Source organism: Dasypus novemcinctus, chromosome 19 (assembly GCF_030445035.2).
Source record: "Dasypus novemcinctus isolate mDasNov1 chromosome 19, mDasNov1.1.hap2, whole genome shotgun sequence".
Lineage (NCBI taxonomy): Eukaryota > Metazoa > Chordata > Mammalia > Cingulata > Dasypodidae > Dasypus > Dasypus novemcinctus.
Genome location: NC_080691.1, coordinates 48,993,763 through 49,008,753, shown reverse-complemented (window position 1 = coordinate 49,008,753; position 14,991 = coordinate 48,993,763). Strand labels below are relative to the sequence as shown.

At 40.9% G+C, this 14,991-nt stretch overlaps 1 protein-coding gene across 2 annotated transcripts in view; it reads left to right on the top strand.

The window, feature by feature from the left end:
* PI4KA (phosphatidylinositol 4-kinase alpha) overlaps nucleotides 1-14,991 on the top strand; it is a 147,499-nt gene that overhangs the window by 31,685 nt on the left and 100,823 nt on the right. Inside the window, exons 2-7 of one of the 2 annotated variants that reach the window (XM_058281759.1) lie at nucleotides 3,596-3,712; nucleotides 7,336-7,429; nucleotides 11,597-11,685; nucleotides 12,867-12,939; nucleotides 13,570-13,829; nucleotides 14,362-14,428. In XM_058281759.1, coding sequence (XP_058137742.1) covers nucleotides 3,596-3,712; nucleotides 7,336-7,429; nucleotides 11,597-11,685; nucleotides 12,867-12,939; nucleotides 13,570-13,829; nucleotides 14,362-14,428 — 700 coding nt within the window. The remainder of the gene's footprint in view (nucleotides 1-3,595; nucleotides 3,713-7,335; nucleotides 7,430-11,596; nucleotides 11,686-12,866; nucleotides 12,940-13,569; nucleotides 13,830-14,361; nucleotides 14,429-14,991) is intronic. The other variant, XM_071209918.1, reaches the window with a different exon arrangement.

Here is a 14,991-nt window from a genome sequence, read left to right as displayed (position 1 = left end):
AAAGATGTTATTGAAGAGCAGTAATATGGAAGATGCTTATTGTATAATGCTGCGTGATTACGGAATTCCAGTAATGGCTGTGCCTTTGTGGCTGGCTCCATGACATTGTCTCCTCTGCCTGCTCCTCAGAACAGCCCCATGAAGGCTGCTGTACAGACAGTACAAACAGGAAGCTGAGGCCCAGTGCATCACCCAGCTGGGAAGTACCAGAGCATGTATGTGACTCCAGGTCTAACTCCAAAGTCCATGGACATTTTACTCTGCTGAAAATGGGCATCATTACATTTATCTCTGTATACCAGAAAAACAAAACACATCCTTGTCCTGTCCCCAAAGAAATCTGGAGGGTCAAAGGAAAGGACTAAGTGAGTAACTATGTAAAATTTGAGGGAAACAGATGTAGCTCAAGCGAATGAGCTCCCGCCTACCACAAGGGAGGTTCCAGATTCGGTTCCCAGTGCCTCCTGAAGAAGAGTAAGACAGCGAGCTGATGCAACAAGATGATGTAACCAGGAGATATAAAGAGGAAACACAGGTGGCGGACTTGGCCCAGTGGTTAGGGCATCCGTCTACCACATGGGAGGTCCGCGATTCAAACCCCAGGCCTCCTTGACCCATGTGGAGCTGATGTGCACAAGGAGTGCCGTGCCACGCAGGGGTGTCCCCTGTGTAGGGGAGCCCCACGTGCAAGGAGTGTGCCCCATAAGGAGAGCCGCCCAGCGCGAAAGAAAGTGTAGCCTGCCCAGGAATGGCGCCGCCCACACGGAGAGCTGACACAAGATGATGCAACAAAAGAAACACAGATTCCCGTGCAGCTGATAACAACAGAAGCGGACAAAGAAGACGCAGCAAATAGACACAGAGAACAGAGAGCTGGGGCTGGGGGGAGGCAGGGAGAGAAATAAATAAATCTTAAAAAAAAAAGAAGAAACACAATGAGAGACACAACAAAGCAGGGAGTGGAGGTGACTGAAGCAACTGAGCACCTTCCCACCTGGGAGAGAAGGTTCATTTCCCAGTGCCTCTTGAAGAGAAGATGAGAGAGCACACAGTGAATGGACACAGACAGCAGACAGCAAGTACAAACGAGAAAGGGAATAAATAAATCTTTTTTTAAAAAAAAGACTTTAAAACAAATTTTAAGTGTGATTGTGGCTGGTATGTGTGAATATTGATGAGTAATCTGTTTGTACAGATTCATATTTTCTGTGTTGATATTGATGGTGTGCCAATTTTGGTGGGTTTCCAAAAGTCTCTATTCTAGCACGAGCTTCACCCTCCAGATGTGTGTGTGGCAGAATCTATCTTTGTTTTCGAAGAGGGTGTTGTTACAAGTATTTCAAAGAACAGGATGAAGTGCACAGACTTTGACTGTGGCCACAGAATCTTCCCTCCAGTTAGATGTTGATTCATTTGTTAATCAGCGGTTTTTAAATCTCATTGACTCATTCTGATAGAAATCTTTCTTGTTTATATGAATCCTTTGAAAGACTTGACTTGTTCTTTCCAGATGTGTTGTGATCCCTGGCGCCCTTCCTTTAAAGTTGCCAGAGTCCTTGAAATGTTCTGATCTTGTGGTTGGACTGCAGCCATCTTAAAATAAAAGAGCTTTATTTTACTCTTTTGATTGTGAAGTACATTCCCCTTGTGGAGAAACACTGAAGAAAAGTGGGAATTTAGCAGTTATGTTCCTACCTTATCTGTTAATTTATGTTCTTTTGCCTAAGTATTTAATCATAGGAGCATGGAACTTTTTTCTGAATGTATATATTTTAGGTTAATTACTGGATATTTTTCCTGATTATATTAGTAGTATTTTCGTATGGAACATACTTTGGAAAATACAGAAAAGCACAAAGAAGAAAAATAAAACCACTGGTCATCCTACCCACAAGCTGTTAACATTTTGATATGTTTTTTCTTTTTTCAAGTTAAGATCGTTCCTCTCGTGGGTTTATGGAACATTTAGAGCATTTTCCCATGTCATTACTTATTCTTAGTAAATACCTAAGATTTTAATGTCTGTGTAATATTAGGTTCAGCCTTCTATTTCATCAGGTAAGGTTGAATCATAATTTATTTAACTATTCTGATGTGAACTATTTAGATTGTGCTGAGTTTTAAAAATTAATATAAATAACAGTGCTGAATGTATTGCCTGAGTTTTATTTATTATTATTTCTTTAAGGTCATTGATGGAAGAGATGTTACTAGGTCAATGAATATACTTCTCTTTAGGTTGTAAGATACTTTACTTTCAGTTCTTGCTGCCCTTTTAAAATCTAAACACACTAAAGCAACTGGCTTTCTTTTTAAAAATTACAGTGGTAATTAACACATTTTCAGGACAAGCATCAAGCAGTGCATTCACTTGATTTTCTTGGTTAATAAACTCTGCTACCACCATAACGTGAGTGGCAGTAAACAACTTCTAATTTGGGGCCACAGTGACAAGTCCTTCTGGTGTTTCTGATTGTTTTTTTCAGTGCTTTTTTTTCCCCCCCAGGGAAGATGGAGTTAGTCTTTTTTTTTATTTTAATTTTTTTATTTTTTTAATTGATTTTGTAAAAATGTTACATTAAAAAAATATATATATATATATATGAGGTCCCATTCAGCCCCACCACCCCCACCCCACCACTCCCCTCCCAGCAACACTCACTCCCCTCATCATGACACATCCATTGCACCCGGCAAGTACATCTCTTTTTCAGTGCTTTTTGTGGCAAAGATTTTTAAGATCGGCATCACTTGTTTTCCTCTTCTTAATAAATCCAAAATTTTAATGTTATTGTAGCAGACATTGGCTGTTTTGTTTTTTGTTTTAAAAATTTATATTTTATTTATTTCTCTCCCCTTCCCCCTCCTTCCTCCCCTGCAGTTGACTGCTCTCTGTGTCCATTCATTGTGTGTTCTTCTGTGACCGCCTCTGTCCTTATCAGCCATACTGGGAATCTGTTTCTTTTTTTGTTGCGTCATCTTGTTGTGTCAGTGCTCTATGCGTGCGGCACCGTTCTTGGGCAGGCTACACTTTGTTTCGCACTGGGCGGATCTTCTTACGGGGCGCACTCCTTGCGCGTGGGGCTCCCCTATGCGGGGGACACCCCTGTGTGGCTCAGCACTCTGCAAGCATCAGCACTGTGCATGCATCAGCACTGTGCGTGGGCCAGCTCCACATGGGTCAAGGAGGCCCGGGATTTGAACCACGGACCTCCCATGTGGTAGACGGACGCCCTATCTGTTGGGCCAAATCCGCTTCCCAGTACATCTCATTTTTGTAGGAGCCCTAAGGGTAGACGTGGTTCTCATATGTAGGTTTGGGTAACTTGCTTCAGTATCTCCAGGAAGCAGTGTCCCAGGACTGGGCCACCAAAGGCACCAAAGGCAGATGTTAGCCATTTGGTTTCACCTCCTTGTAGGCATCATTTTCATTCTTGGAATGTGTTCCACCATTTCAGAAGCCAGAGATGTCCTTTTTGTGAAAAAAACGTAATGACTTTTTGCTTATGAGTTCACTGGGCTTTTGTGGTACTGGTTTATTCTGAATGTGGGATTATATTTTCTGAAGCTGTGTCTTTTTGGTCTTGTTTTCTAGGTCCAAAAGCTGCTTTGCATGTGCCCAGTAGATTTCCATGGCATATTCCAGTTGGATGAGCGACGGAGAGATGCAGTTATTGCACTGGGGATTTTTCTCATTGAATCTGATCTTCAGGCAAGTCTTTATTAAGTTAAAAGTGTTTCCACAGTGTTAAGGGGGATGGATAATTGGAATTTAAATTTTTATCTACTTTATATTGGAGAAAAAAGTACCACAAGAATGAACAAAAACTTAATAAAAGTGGTTGGGGGGGAGGTAGATAGAGCAGATGGGAATAATGTATACTTTTCTATGTTATTCTGTTTTTTGCACTGTCATTGTATTATATAGTTAAAAATAACGTTTTTTCCTTTTTCCACCAGGACGTTAGTTAAGATACTGTGTGAAGTAATTATGTGCATTCTAGAATAGACTTGATTTTTCAATCCCAATAAAATGCTAGTCAGTCAGACTTAGTGTAACCATTTTTCTCCTTTCAAAAAGACTATTATTTCAGATAATTTTGATATAACAAAGTGTTTTTCTAAGCTGTGATAGAAAGTAAGTTTTAGAGCCCATGTTAATATACCATTCGAAAGGGATTTAAAACCCAAGTTTATAGCTCTAACAAAAGATGCTAGTAGCTCTTGCTCTTTTGTATTTATCAAGGCTAGGTTGAAGCAAATACTTCATCATTGAATGACGAATCTTTTTTTAAAAAATTCCAGATTAATTTGTATTAGGAAGGTAAAGATATTAGATATTTGGGTTTTTACTTTTATCTAAAAAAGCTTGCATGTCCTGGAAATTTTACCTTAATAAGCATTAAAAGGTTTGGTTAGAGTATTTATGTATTTGAACTGAATATATTAAGCATTATAATTATAGAGCAAATTTTAAAAATTAAATATATTGCCTGACCAAGGGCATATAGAAAACCAAAATTGGATGCATAATCTTCATTTTAATTCTTTCTATTCATTTGTAAACATGAAAAGAAAGGAAATAATTTCTACTTTTCTATTTGCCAAATCCTATTCAAATGTAAAATTAATTAAAAAGGAAGGAAAAGAATTTTATTTGATCTGTTTAAGAAATTACTGCTGTTAAAGCTACACTTGAAAATATCTGGCAAACACATTACTTGAGAGAATCCTGAAAGTGTTATACTTGATGTATTGGGCTTTTAAAGGTGGCAATGAAGAGACATGTATAAATCACCTTTGGCATAATTGGAGTTCCTTGTAGGGATTGGCATGGCCCTGGGTGGAGGTACATTGTCCCCTTGAAACATACAATCCATGGGCTTCAGGATATCTGGAGAGGAGCCTAGCACGCTTTACCTGTCCCTTGAGCCTTGCGGACTAGCTTTTTCTCTGTGATGCTGGCCTCCTTTGGTGTCCAGTTAGTTTGCTGCTCTGGCAGCAGGTCTGGCAAGACAAGCAGAGGTGTTTTTACTCACCACCTGCTTCACAAACCAAAACAGCTTGTATGGAAAAGGGCCATCTGGGACCATCTCCTCCACAAGGGAATCATTGTCAGTTTGTGAGTATCATGGACAGAGACCGAAGCCAGCTCCTTTGCGTTATTTAGAGGAATAGTGATTTTGTTTTCACAAATTAAAAATTCTCTGTTTGTGGGAAGTGGACTTGGCCCAGTGGTTAGGGCGTCCGTTTACCACATGGGAGGTCCGCGGTTCAAACCCTGGGCCTCCTTGACCTGTGTGGAGCTGGCCCGTGCGCAGTGCTGATGCACGCAAGGAGTGCCGTGCCACGCAGGGGTGTGCCCCGCGTAGGGGTGCCCCGTGTAAAAGTAGTACACCCTGTAAGGAGAGCCACCCAGCGTGAAAGAAAGGCAGCCTGCCTAAGAATGGCGCCGCCCATATGGAGAGCTGACACAAGATGACACAACAAAAAGAGACACAGATTCCCATGCCGCTGACAACAACAAAAGCGGACAAAGACGACGATACAGCAAATAGACACAGAGAAGAGACAACTGGGGTGGGGGAGGGGAAGAAAGAAAGAAATCTTTTTTAAAAAAAATTCTCTATTTGTTCTGGTTATATATTCTTATATTAAGCCACTAAGTTTTGAGGGTTGCCACAATATAGCCATTATGTTCATGAAACCACAGTTTAGACAGGTTTCCATTGAGTATCAGTTGGGGTGGCTCGAAGGCTGGGAGCTGAAATCACCTGAAGGTCTACTTGCCCATAGGTCTGTGGTTGTCCTGGCTTTTGGCCAGAGCACCTGTACATGGCCTCTGCATGTGGCTGGGGCCTTGTGACAACATAGTGACTGGGTCCCCAGGGTGAGTGTCCCCAGAAGGAGCCAGATGGAGGCTTCACTCTTTTCTCTCCTAGCCTTGGATGTCACGGAGTCTCATTTAGATGGCTCCCTCTATACATTAGAAACAAGTCACTAAGGCAGCCCATTTCCAAGGGGAGGAAATTCAACTCCTTCCACCTTTTGGTGGAAGAGTGTCAAAGAATTTTTAAGGACACATTTTTAAAACCACCACATAGTTTTTCAATATTTCAGAACATTAACTAGTTCCATTATCTGGAGCACACTTATTAACATCCTTAACTGCAGCAGGTGTAAATAGGAAAATAACTAAAAAAACCTGTGATGGAAGATTTTGAAATTACATGTTCATCAGCTATTTTGGAAACTAGAGGAAAGTAATTTTTTCCATTGGTCTAATGTTGACTATAAAGTCTAATGCTCAGTATGAGAGGAGCAAGAAAAAACATGGAGGAGGAAAAAAAAACACAAGGAAAGAAGACAACGGCCACAAAGAATAAAGGCATCACCAAGTTAAGAAGCTCATGGCTAATAGTTTTTCTCCAGTCCACAGGACCTTAGCCTGGGGCCCACTGATATTGTTGCTGACAAGTGGATTCATTTGCCCAATATGCACAGGAGCCAATACTGAGTCACCAGGATTTCAAGAAAAGAAAGAGTTTATTACGTAGTCGACCAACAAGAAGACTGGAGGCATGCATCAGATCCGTCTCCCCAGACAAAATGGGTGTTGGAGTTTTATGCTGTCTGGGGAAGGCTGACTAGAGGGAGTGGCTAAGGATGGGTTGGGATGACATGGACCATTCAGCTTAGGGAAAGCTGGCTAAGTGGAGCATGCTCACTTGTGAGTTATGTGTGGTCTTAAAATGGAGACCTAGCATACTCAGTGACTAGAACTTATCGGAGCCTGCTTTAGCAGGTACTGCAAGGGGGGAGAAGAAACAGTAATTTATCACATGAGGCAGCAAGCCTCCTATGAATAAACATAGGGAGGTTGGCCTTTAAAGAAAGGGAATTAGAAACATCTAGAAAATTCAACAAACCAGTAGGGAGGGGTTACTCTGAAAAGTGAGTTAGTAAGTGATGGTTTCCAGGGGATTGGTAATGGTAGTTTCAGTGGTTTTGGGGGCTCTCTGAACCCCTCTCACTATAGGCAGTTTTGAGTGTGTGCACACATATCTTCTGTAGAGGCCCTCAGGGAGACCAGAACCACTGCTAAACCTCACACCCCCAGAAGGCAACAGAACCTGTAATGCAGGCTGCCTTGACAGAGTGTAGACTTGACAGGGGAAGGTTACGATCCATGTATGAATTAACATGCTCTTCCATTATCCCTGAAGAATCTTTGAGATGATTAGGATGTGGCTGTGCTTTGCTTTGCTTTGGGCTTAATCCATAGCAGAAAGCTATCAGTCAGGTATTTCATTAAATGCAGTCTTTCCTTTTTAGCACAAAGAATCTGTGGTTCCTTACCTTCTTCGACTTCTCAAAGGTCTTCCAAAAGTATATTGGGTAGAAGAAAGCACAGCTCGGAAAGGCAGAGGTAATTTTGTATAATGTTTTCCCTGAATATATATGTTCTGTGTTCTGTAAGGATCAAGTGTTTAATTTTACTAACACATCGGCTGGGATGCTTCTAGCTGCTTCCACTGCTGGTTGTGGGATATCTAACCACCTGCAGCAACTTAGGGTGAGCTTCCTCACTCAATTCCAGGTCCAGAGGGTGAAGGCAGTGAAGGGCAGGGCTGAGCAAGCTGGCTTTTCATTGCACTCTTGTGAGTGAGAGCAACTACTTTGAGACCTTCAGGAACCTTTTCTCATGCCTCATTGACCAAAATTGGGTCACCTGCCTGTTCCTAATCAGTCCCTAAGACTGTCAAACTAACAGACTTGCTCCTGGAGTAAAGTCAGTTCTCCTAATTCAGGAATTTTTAACTTTTTTGTGCCAAGGACCCCTTTGCCAGTCAGTTGAAAACCATGGACCCCTACTATGTCCACACTATACTGTGTATTTAATAAATATATCATATCCTGCCCAACATATCTCTACAAGAATAACATTGTTTTGAATTTTAGTTTAAGGTCACAGATCCCTTGTTAAGAACCCCTGTTCTAATTGCATTGCTGATGCTCAGAGGAAAGGGTGAGATGGATTTTGGGGACTCAACCATAATCACTAGATCTTTGTCACTTTAGTTTCTTTTTTTAAAATTTGTGGAAACATATGTATAACATAAATGTTCCCATGTCAGTCACTCCCAAGCATACCATTCATTGACATTATAACATTTGCAACACACTACCCTTACCACCATCCATTACCAAAACTTTGCCATCACCCAAAAACAACCCCCTGCCCTGCCCCCTACCCTATAACCTGTACTTTACATTCTGTCCCTATGAATTTGCAAATTCTAACTATTCATATAAGTGGAATCATACAGTATCTGTCCCCTTTGTGTCTGACTTATTTCACTGAGCATGTTGTCGTGAAGGTTCATCCATGTTGCTGCATGTATCAGAACTTCATTCCTTTTTTTAAAAAAAAATTGTTTATTTCTCCCCCCTCCCTCTGTTGTCTGCTCTCTGTGTCCATTTGCTATGTGTTCTTCTGTGTCTGCTTGTATTCTCATTAGGCAGTTCTGGAAACCAATCTTGGGACCTTCTGGAATGGGAAAGAGGCTATCATTCTTTTGCGCCTCCTCAGCTCCCTGATCTGCTGTATCTCTTATTATCTCTCCTCTGTGTCTCTTTTTGTTGTGTCATCTTGCTGCACCAGGTCACCACATGGGCCAGCACTCCTGCACAGGGTAGCATTCCTGCGCAGAGTGGTACTCTGCTCAGGCCAGCACTTCGCACAGGCCAGCTCTCTGTGTGGGCCAGCTCACCGCATGGGCCAGCTTGCGTTCACCAGGAGGCCCTGGGCATCAAACCCTGGACCTCTTATATGGTAGACGGGAGCCCAGTTGCTTGAGCTACATCCGCTTCCCACTTCGTTCCTTTTTAAGGCTGAATAATATTATTCCATTGTATGGATATGTCACATTTTGTTTATCCATTCATCTGTCAATGGACACTTTGGCTTGCTTCCACCTTTTGGGTGTTGTGAATAATGCTGCTATGAACATTGGTGTGCAAATATCTGTCCAAGTCCCTGCTTTCATTTTTTTTGGGTATATATTTAGGAGTAGAATTTCTGGTTCATACAGTATTTTTATGTTTAACAATTGGAGGAACTGCGAAACTGTTTTCTGCAGCAGCTGTACCATTTTACATTCCCCCCAACAATGTACAAGGATTCCTATTTCTCTACATCCTTACCAGCACTTCTCTTTTTCTTTTTTTTTAAGATTTATTTTTTATTTATTTCTCTCCCTTTCCTCCCCCAAACCCCCTGTTGTCTGCTCTCTGTGTCCATTCACTTTGTGCTCTTCTGTGACCACTTCCATCCTTACCAGCGGTACCAGGAATCTGTTTCTTTTTGTTGTGTCATCTTGTTGTATCAGCTTTCTGTGTGTGCAGCGCCATTCCTGCGCAGGCTGCACTTTCTCTCGTGCTAGGCGGCTTTCCTTACAGGGCGCACTCCTTGCATGTGGGGCTCCCCTCCGCAGGGGGGGACACCCCTGCATGGCACGGCACTCCTTGCACATATCAGCAGTGCACATGGGCCAGCTCCACATGGGTCAAGGAGGCCTGGGGTTTGAACCGTGGACCTCCCATGTGGTAGGCAGACACACTATCCACTGGGCCAAGTCCTCTTCCCTTCTTTTTTTTTTGTGATAATAGCTATTCCAGTGGTTGTGAGGTGGTTTCTCATTGTAGGTTTGATTTGTATTTCCCTCATGGCTAATGATGTGGAGCAACTTTTCATGTACTTATTGGCCATTTATTTACCCTCTTTGTAGAAATTACTATTGAAGTTCTTTGCCCATTTTTGGATTAGCTTGTTTGTATTTTTGTTGTTCATGCATATTTCTTTTTAACTTTTATTTTGATCTCTCTGTAAGGTCAAAGGTAAAGTTAGAACATTTTTCTTCTCTTCCCTCCCCTCCTCCCCCTGCCTGTTTCCCTTCAGAAATATTTATATAGGGCCACTATGTGCCAAGCAGTGTGCTAAACATTTTAATGCAGATGCTTTTATATACTGCTTTCCACAGACTGCAGAATCAGTTTGGGAGGCCACCTACATCTTAGAGCTTACAACCCATGAAACTGACATTTCCTTGTAATCTACTTTTATGAGGCCAGATGCCTACGTCTAGATGTAGCAGGGAGTTGTACCTTTAAGGAAGACCATCATTCTTTTTGTTGGTTGCCTACTTGGCCCTAATGTGGCTTTTCTCATGACCATCCTCTTTGTCCTAGGGTTTTTCTTTACCTTTGGGTTTTCATCATTTCTGGTAACCTGCTGTGCCTGAAACCAGCAGACTCCTTTGAGTCATGTCACAAAAATGATGTATATATCCTGGAATTTGAGGGACTGCAAGTCTAAATGGGGAGAGTGCTATTTCTAAAAAGTTTATGCCCAGCACTGTGTTACCTCATTTGGGGAGTAGAATACCAGTAGAAGTTGATAACTAGTTTCCTTTTTTTTTTAATTTCAGAACTGATATCACTCCTGTATATGTGGATTCGTTTTAGAATTTGTGTTTTACCATTATTTGAAACTTTGTTAGGCACATATATATGTTTCCAATTATTGGATAATATTTCACTTTGTTTTTTTTTTTTTTCATTAAAGCAGTATTACTTATGCTTTTAAACAAGAAAGTAGTTCTCAAAGTGCATCCCTGTACCAGCAAAATCAGTGTCACCTAGGAACTTTTGAGAAATGCAAGTTATCTGGGGTGAGGAAGCAGGCTGGCTGTGTTTTAACAGGCCCTCCAGGTGGTTTTGATGTACACTAAGGTTTGAGAATGACCTAGAGCGACCTCCAGCAGCATTTAGAAATTATAAGCACAGGATTAGAAATGAATAGTCTTCAGCCATGTATTATGAATATATTTATAAAATAGTGTTTTTATACATTCTTCATTAAATATTCATGTTGAAAATTGATTACATATTTAATAATGATTGAACCCACATGGCAGTGGTCTAACATTTGAAGTTGTGCTTGATGGACAGGCTTCTTAGCTTTTGATCTTTCAGGTATAGTGAACTCTTCCCAAGCTTGAGGGCCTGCCTTCTAAGAACCTCCCTGCTAGGAGGCTTAGTAGTGAAAAGATCTAAAATCTTATAGGGAATGGAAGCTCTTATAGGATTTTTCCATATTTGTTAAAATACAGCAGAAAATAAACTATAAATATTTCATTCAACTTAAAGTCCTAGTAATAGATTTGGCAGTTAGCTTGCATTTACCATCTCATATTCTAACAATATTGATTTTTCAAGTTTATTTAGGTGGGGAATGAAAAAATGGAATATGTTATCTTGAGAGGCCCTGCAATCTCAAATTATAAATTGGCTTAGGAAGCAAAACACCTAAGTTTATTAAAGCAAAACATTTTATTAAAAGAAAGGTACAGTATGTATTCCTCAATTAATGTTTGAACCCACATTAGTTCTTTGAGAGGCATCTCAAGGAGGACAGCCACTGTATCTGTCCCTTGACGTCCATGCAAGAGAGGGAAAATATTGGATTGGATGGCCAGTAGTATGGACAGTGTTTCATTACCAATGATCTGATTTGTGTCTTTATGTCTTCCAGGTGCCCTCCCAATTGCAGAGAGCTTCAGCTTCTGCTTAGTGACTTTGCTGTCTGACGTGGCTTATAGGGATCCTTCACTTAGAGATGAGGTAAGGGTGTAAGGGTGTGATGTTGACTTGATATGCATTATTGTTAGAGCGAAACAGTCCTAAAGTGGTGAAAAAAGTTAAAAAGAAAAAAAAGAAAGATAAAGAAAATTGATGTGTGATAGGATTCTTTGTCAATTTCTTCCATATTATTAATAGCAGACCTAAGAAGTGTTTAATACTTGCTTACTGTACTTTTCGTTTACCATGTGATTTAATGAGTATTATTTCATTCAGTTTTCCCAATAGCCTGATGAGGCAGGCAGCAAAATGCAGAGGTAGCTCATTTTCCTGACTATAGGTTGGAGATTGAAGTCAATCTCATTTTTTGAAGACACAAAGTAGAAAATCAAAGACCAGTACATTGAGCTAAACTGAATATAGGAATCTTTTTTTAAGCAGGTATCAGGGATTGAACCTGGGAACTCATACATGAGAAGCAGGCACTCAACCACTGAGCGACACCTGCTCCACTAGGAATAGGATACTTTTGTAGGGATAAATGACAACTAATAAAATTACCAACTCCATATGTAGAGGTGGCATAGCTTAGGAGCACCATGTGTGAAAAAGTCTTTTATTAATCTGTAAGCCAGCAGCATGAAATGACTGCCAAGAAGTCAGTGTCCCATAATTAGAAGTCTGCAATCCATGATGATTTGATTACTCTGGGTGAGTCCCAGTATCCCTCAATATTAAGGTATTTTGTCCTGAACACCACACTTTGAGATGGATGTAGACAAGTAAACAGTAAAACCCAAAGGCAGTCAGCCTCATAAAGGATCTGTAATCATAATGAGTGGTTGAAGAAACTAGAAGTGTTTAGCCATGAAGAGCGACAATCTGACAGACTTAGCACTATTTTCCAGAATACAGAGGAAGAAGTAAAACTGCTTTGTATGGCTCCAAGGGAGCTAAGCCTGGGAGGACAATGTGGGTCCAGTATTAGGTAGAACTGTGTTCTGGTGCAGAGATGAAATGCACTGCCTTGGGTGGAGAAGGATTTTACCCTAGAAGGTCAGCTGGTGGCCACTGAGCAGTGCTATTGTGGAGGGGATTTGGGTAGCAGATAATGGCGTTGGACAAGATAATGTGTCAAGCCTTCTGATTCTGAATTAATTTTGTGATATTTATCTGATTTAATTTATATTTTTTTTTCTTTCCTGTTTCCTTGGCTATTATAGATTTTAGAGGCACTTTTGCAGGTTTTGCATGTCCTTTTGGGAATGTGCCAGGCCTTGGAGATTCAAGAAAAAGGTATGAATTTACCTCTTTAAGGCATTTTTCTTTTCCTCAAATGGTTTTCTGATAACTCTTTGCCTTCCTTTTCTCAATCTTTTCTGTTCTTTTAGTCCCTGATGGTACCTGACAGATTAGAATCTTCCAGTATTAGATTGCGTGGGCTGTGTGTTCATGTACTAAGAGGTGGCAGTCAGGAGCACGACTTGACATGTAAATGCTGGGCATCTTTGGACAAGTAACTTCACCCATCTGGGCCTTAGTTTATAAAATGTCTGGGTAGATTAGTTGATCTTCAAAGGTCGTTCTTCCTCTAGCAGTGTGATCCTAGGAGGTGTTGCTTAATGGAGGTGCATGGTAACATGATTTACCTGTATTATTGATTTGGATATGCCATGAGTCAGGTCAAGACCTCCCAATGAGTGCCTCTGTGCGTGATGGAGACCTAGTGTCGAGTTGCTCTTAATGACAAATTGAAAAATATCATCTGTCAGTCCTTGAGGTTGACTCTGCTATCTTGGCTCATGCAAAAGGTTCCAATTTGTAAGTGGATGGTTGTGAAATGTAAGCAGGTATTACAAGTTGGTACATTATACTTCTCTCACTGATAACTCTCTCCTATTGTGACTTTCTCACTTTGTCTCCTAGAATACCTTTGCAAATATGCAATCCCGTGCCTGATTGGCATCTCCCGAGCATTTGGGCGTTACAGCAACACGGAGGAATCTCTCCTCTCAAAGCTCTTTCCCAAAGTCCCTCCACATTCCCTCCGAGTTCCTGAAGAGCTTGAAGGTATTCGACGGCGTTCCTTCAATGACTTCCGCTCCATCCTCCCCAGCAATTTGCTGACCGTATGTCAGGATGGTACCCTGAAGAGGAAAACAAGCAGTGTGTCCAGCATCTCTCAGGTAAGCCTGGGGTTCCTGGGAAAATAGCAGAGTAGAAAGATCTTGGTTAGCACTGATGTAAATAAATTCCCACTCATGTCATTTGATGAAACTTAAACATAAAAGCTTCTCAGGGAATTCTCCTTAACAGAAGACTTGTATTGGCCTTTTTAAGAGCTATAAGCCATTTTCATTTCCTAGTCACAAAAAGTATTTGTCTCCTATCTGTTGGGTGCCAAACTTTGTTCTAAGTGGGAGACAGTTGGTGTCCTTAAGGAGTATATAATTAACTCGTGGAAGAAAAGATAGAAACATGAAACACAGAACAGTTCAGCCCTGTATCATGTATAAACTATGTGGTCAGACATGAAGACTTTCGTGACAATGTAGACAGTAGAGAAACCTGCAGCTATGATGGACTTCTGGGAGGGGTTGAAGTTTGAACCAGGACTTGATTTATAAATAGTGGACTAGCAGAGAGAGTGTATTCTCAAGGTGAATCTCATGGAGGTGACTGGCCTTCTCTGATCTGTAACTGTGGTTGATGTTTCAGGTCAGCCCTGAACGTGGGATGCCCCCTCCCAGCTCCCCTGGAGGATCTGCCTTCCAATACTTTGAAGGTGAGCTTTGCCTTTCTGCCAAGAACATTGACGTATCACTTAGATGGCAAGCTCAAAAGGACTTCATGTGATACTAAGGATGCTACAGTAACTCTCTTTTCATGGGCCTAGATTGCCAAGCTTTTGGAAAGTATTTATTTTCTATTTTCACTTAAACTGCTAATATTTTAACTTAAAAATATTCTGTACATAGAGAAAAGGGCAGAAAATAACATCAGACCTCCTAGTTGCTCTCCAGGTATACTGTGTTTTGTGCTAGCCCTCTAGGGACCCTTGTTTGCAGGTACAAGAACTGACAGTGGCACTTCTTATATTCATTTGTTTTTTGTTTTTCCGTTGTTTTTTTATTATTATTATTAAAGTTAATAGATCACAAGGAATGTTACATTAAAAAAACATAAACAAAAAACATACGAGGTTCCCATATAACCCACTCCCCACCCCCCACCATATCATTTTTTTTTTTTTAAAGATTTATTTATTTTTATTTATTTAATTCCCCTCCCCTCCCCCGGTTGTCTGTTTTCTGTGTCTTTTTGCTTTGTCTTGTTTCTTTGTCCGCT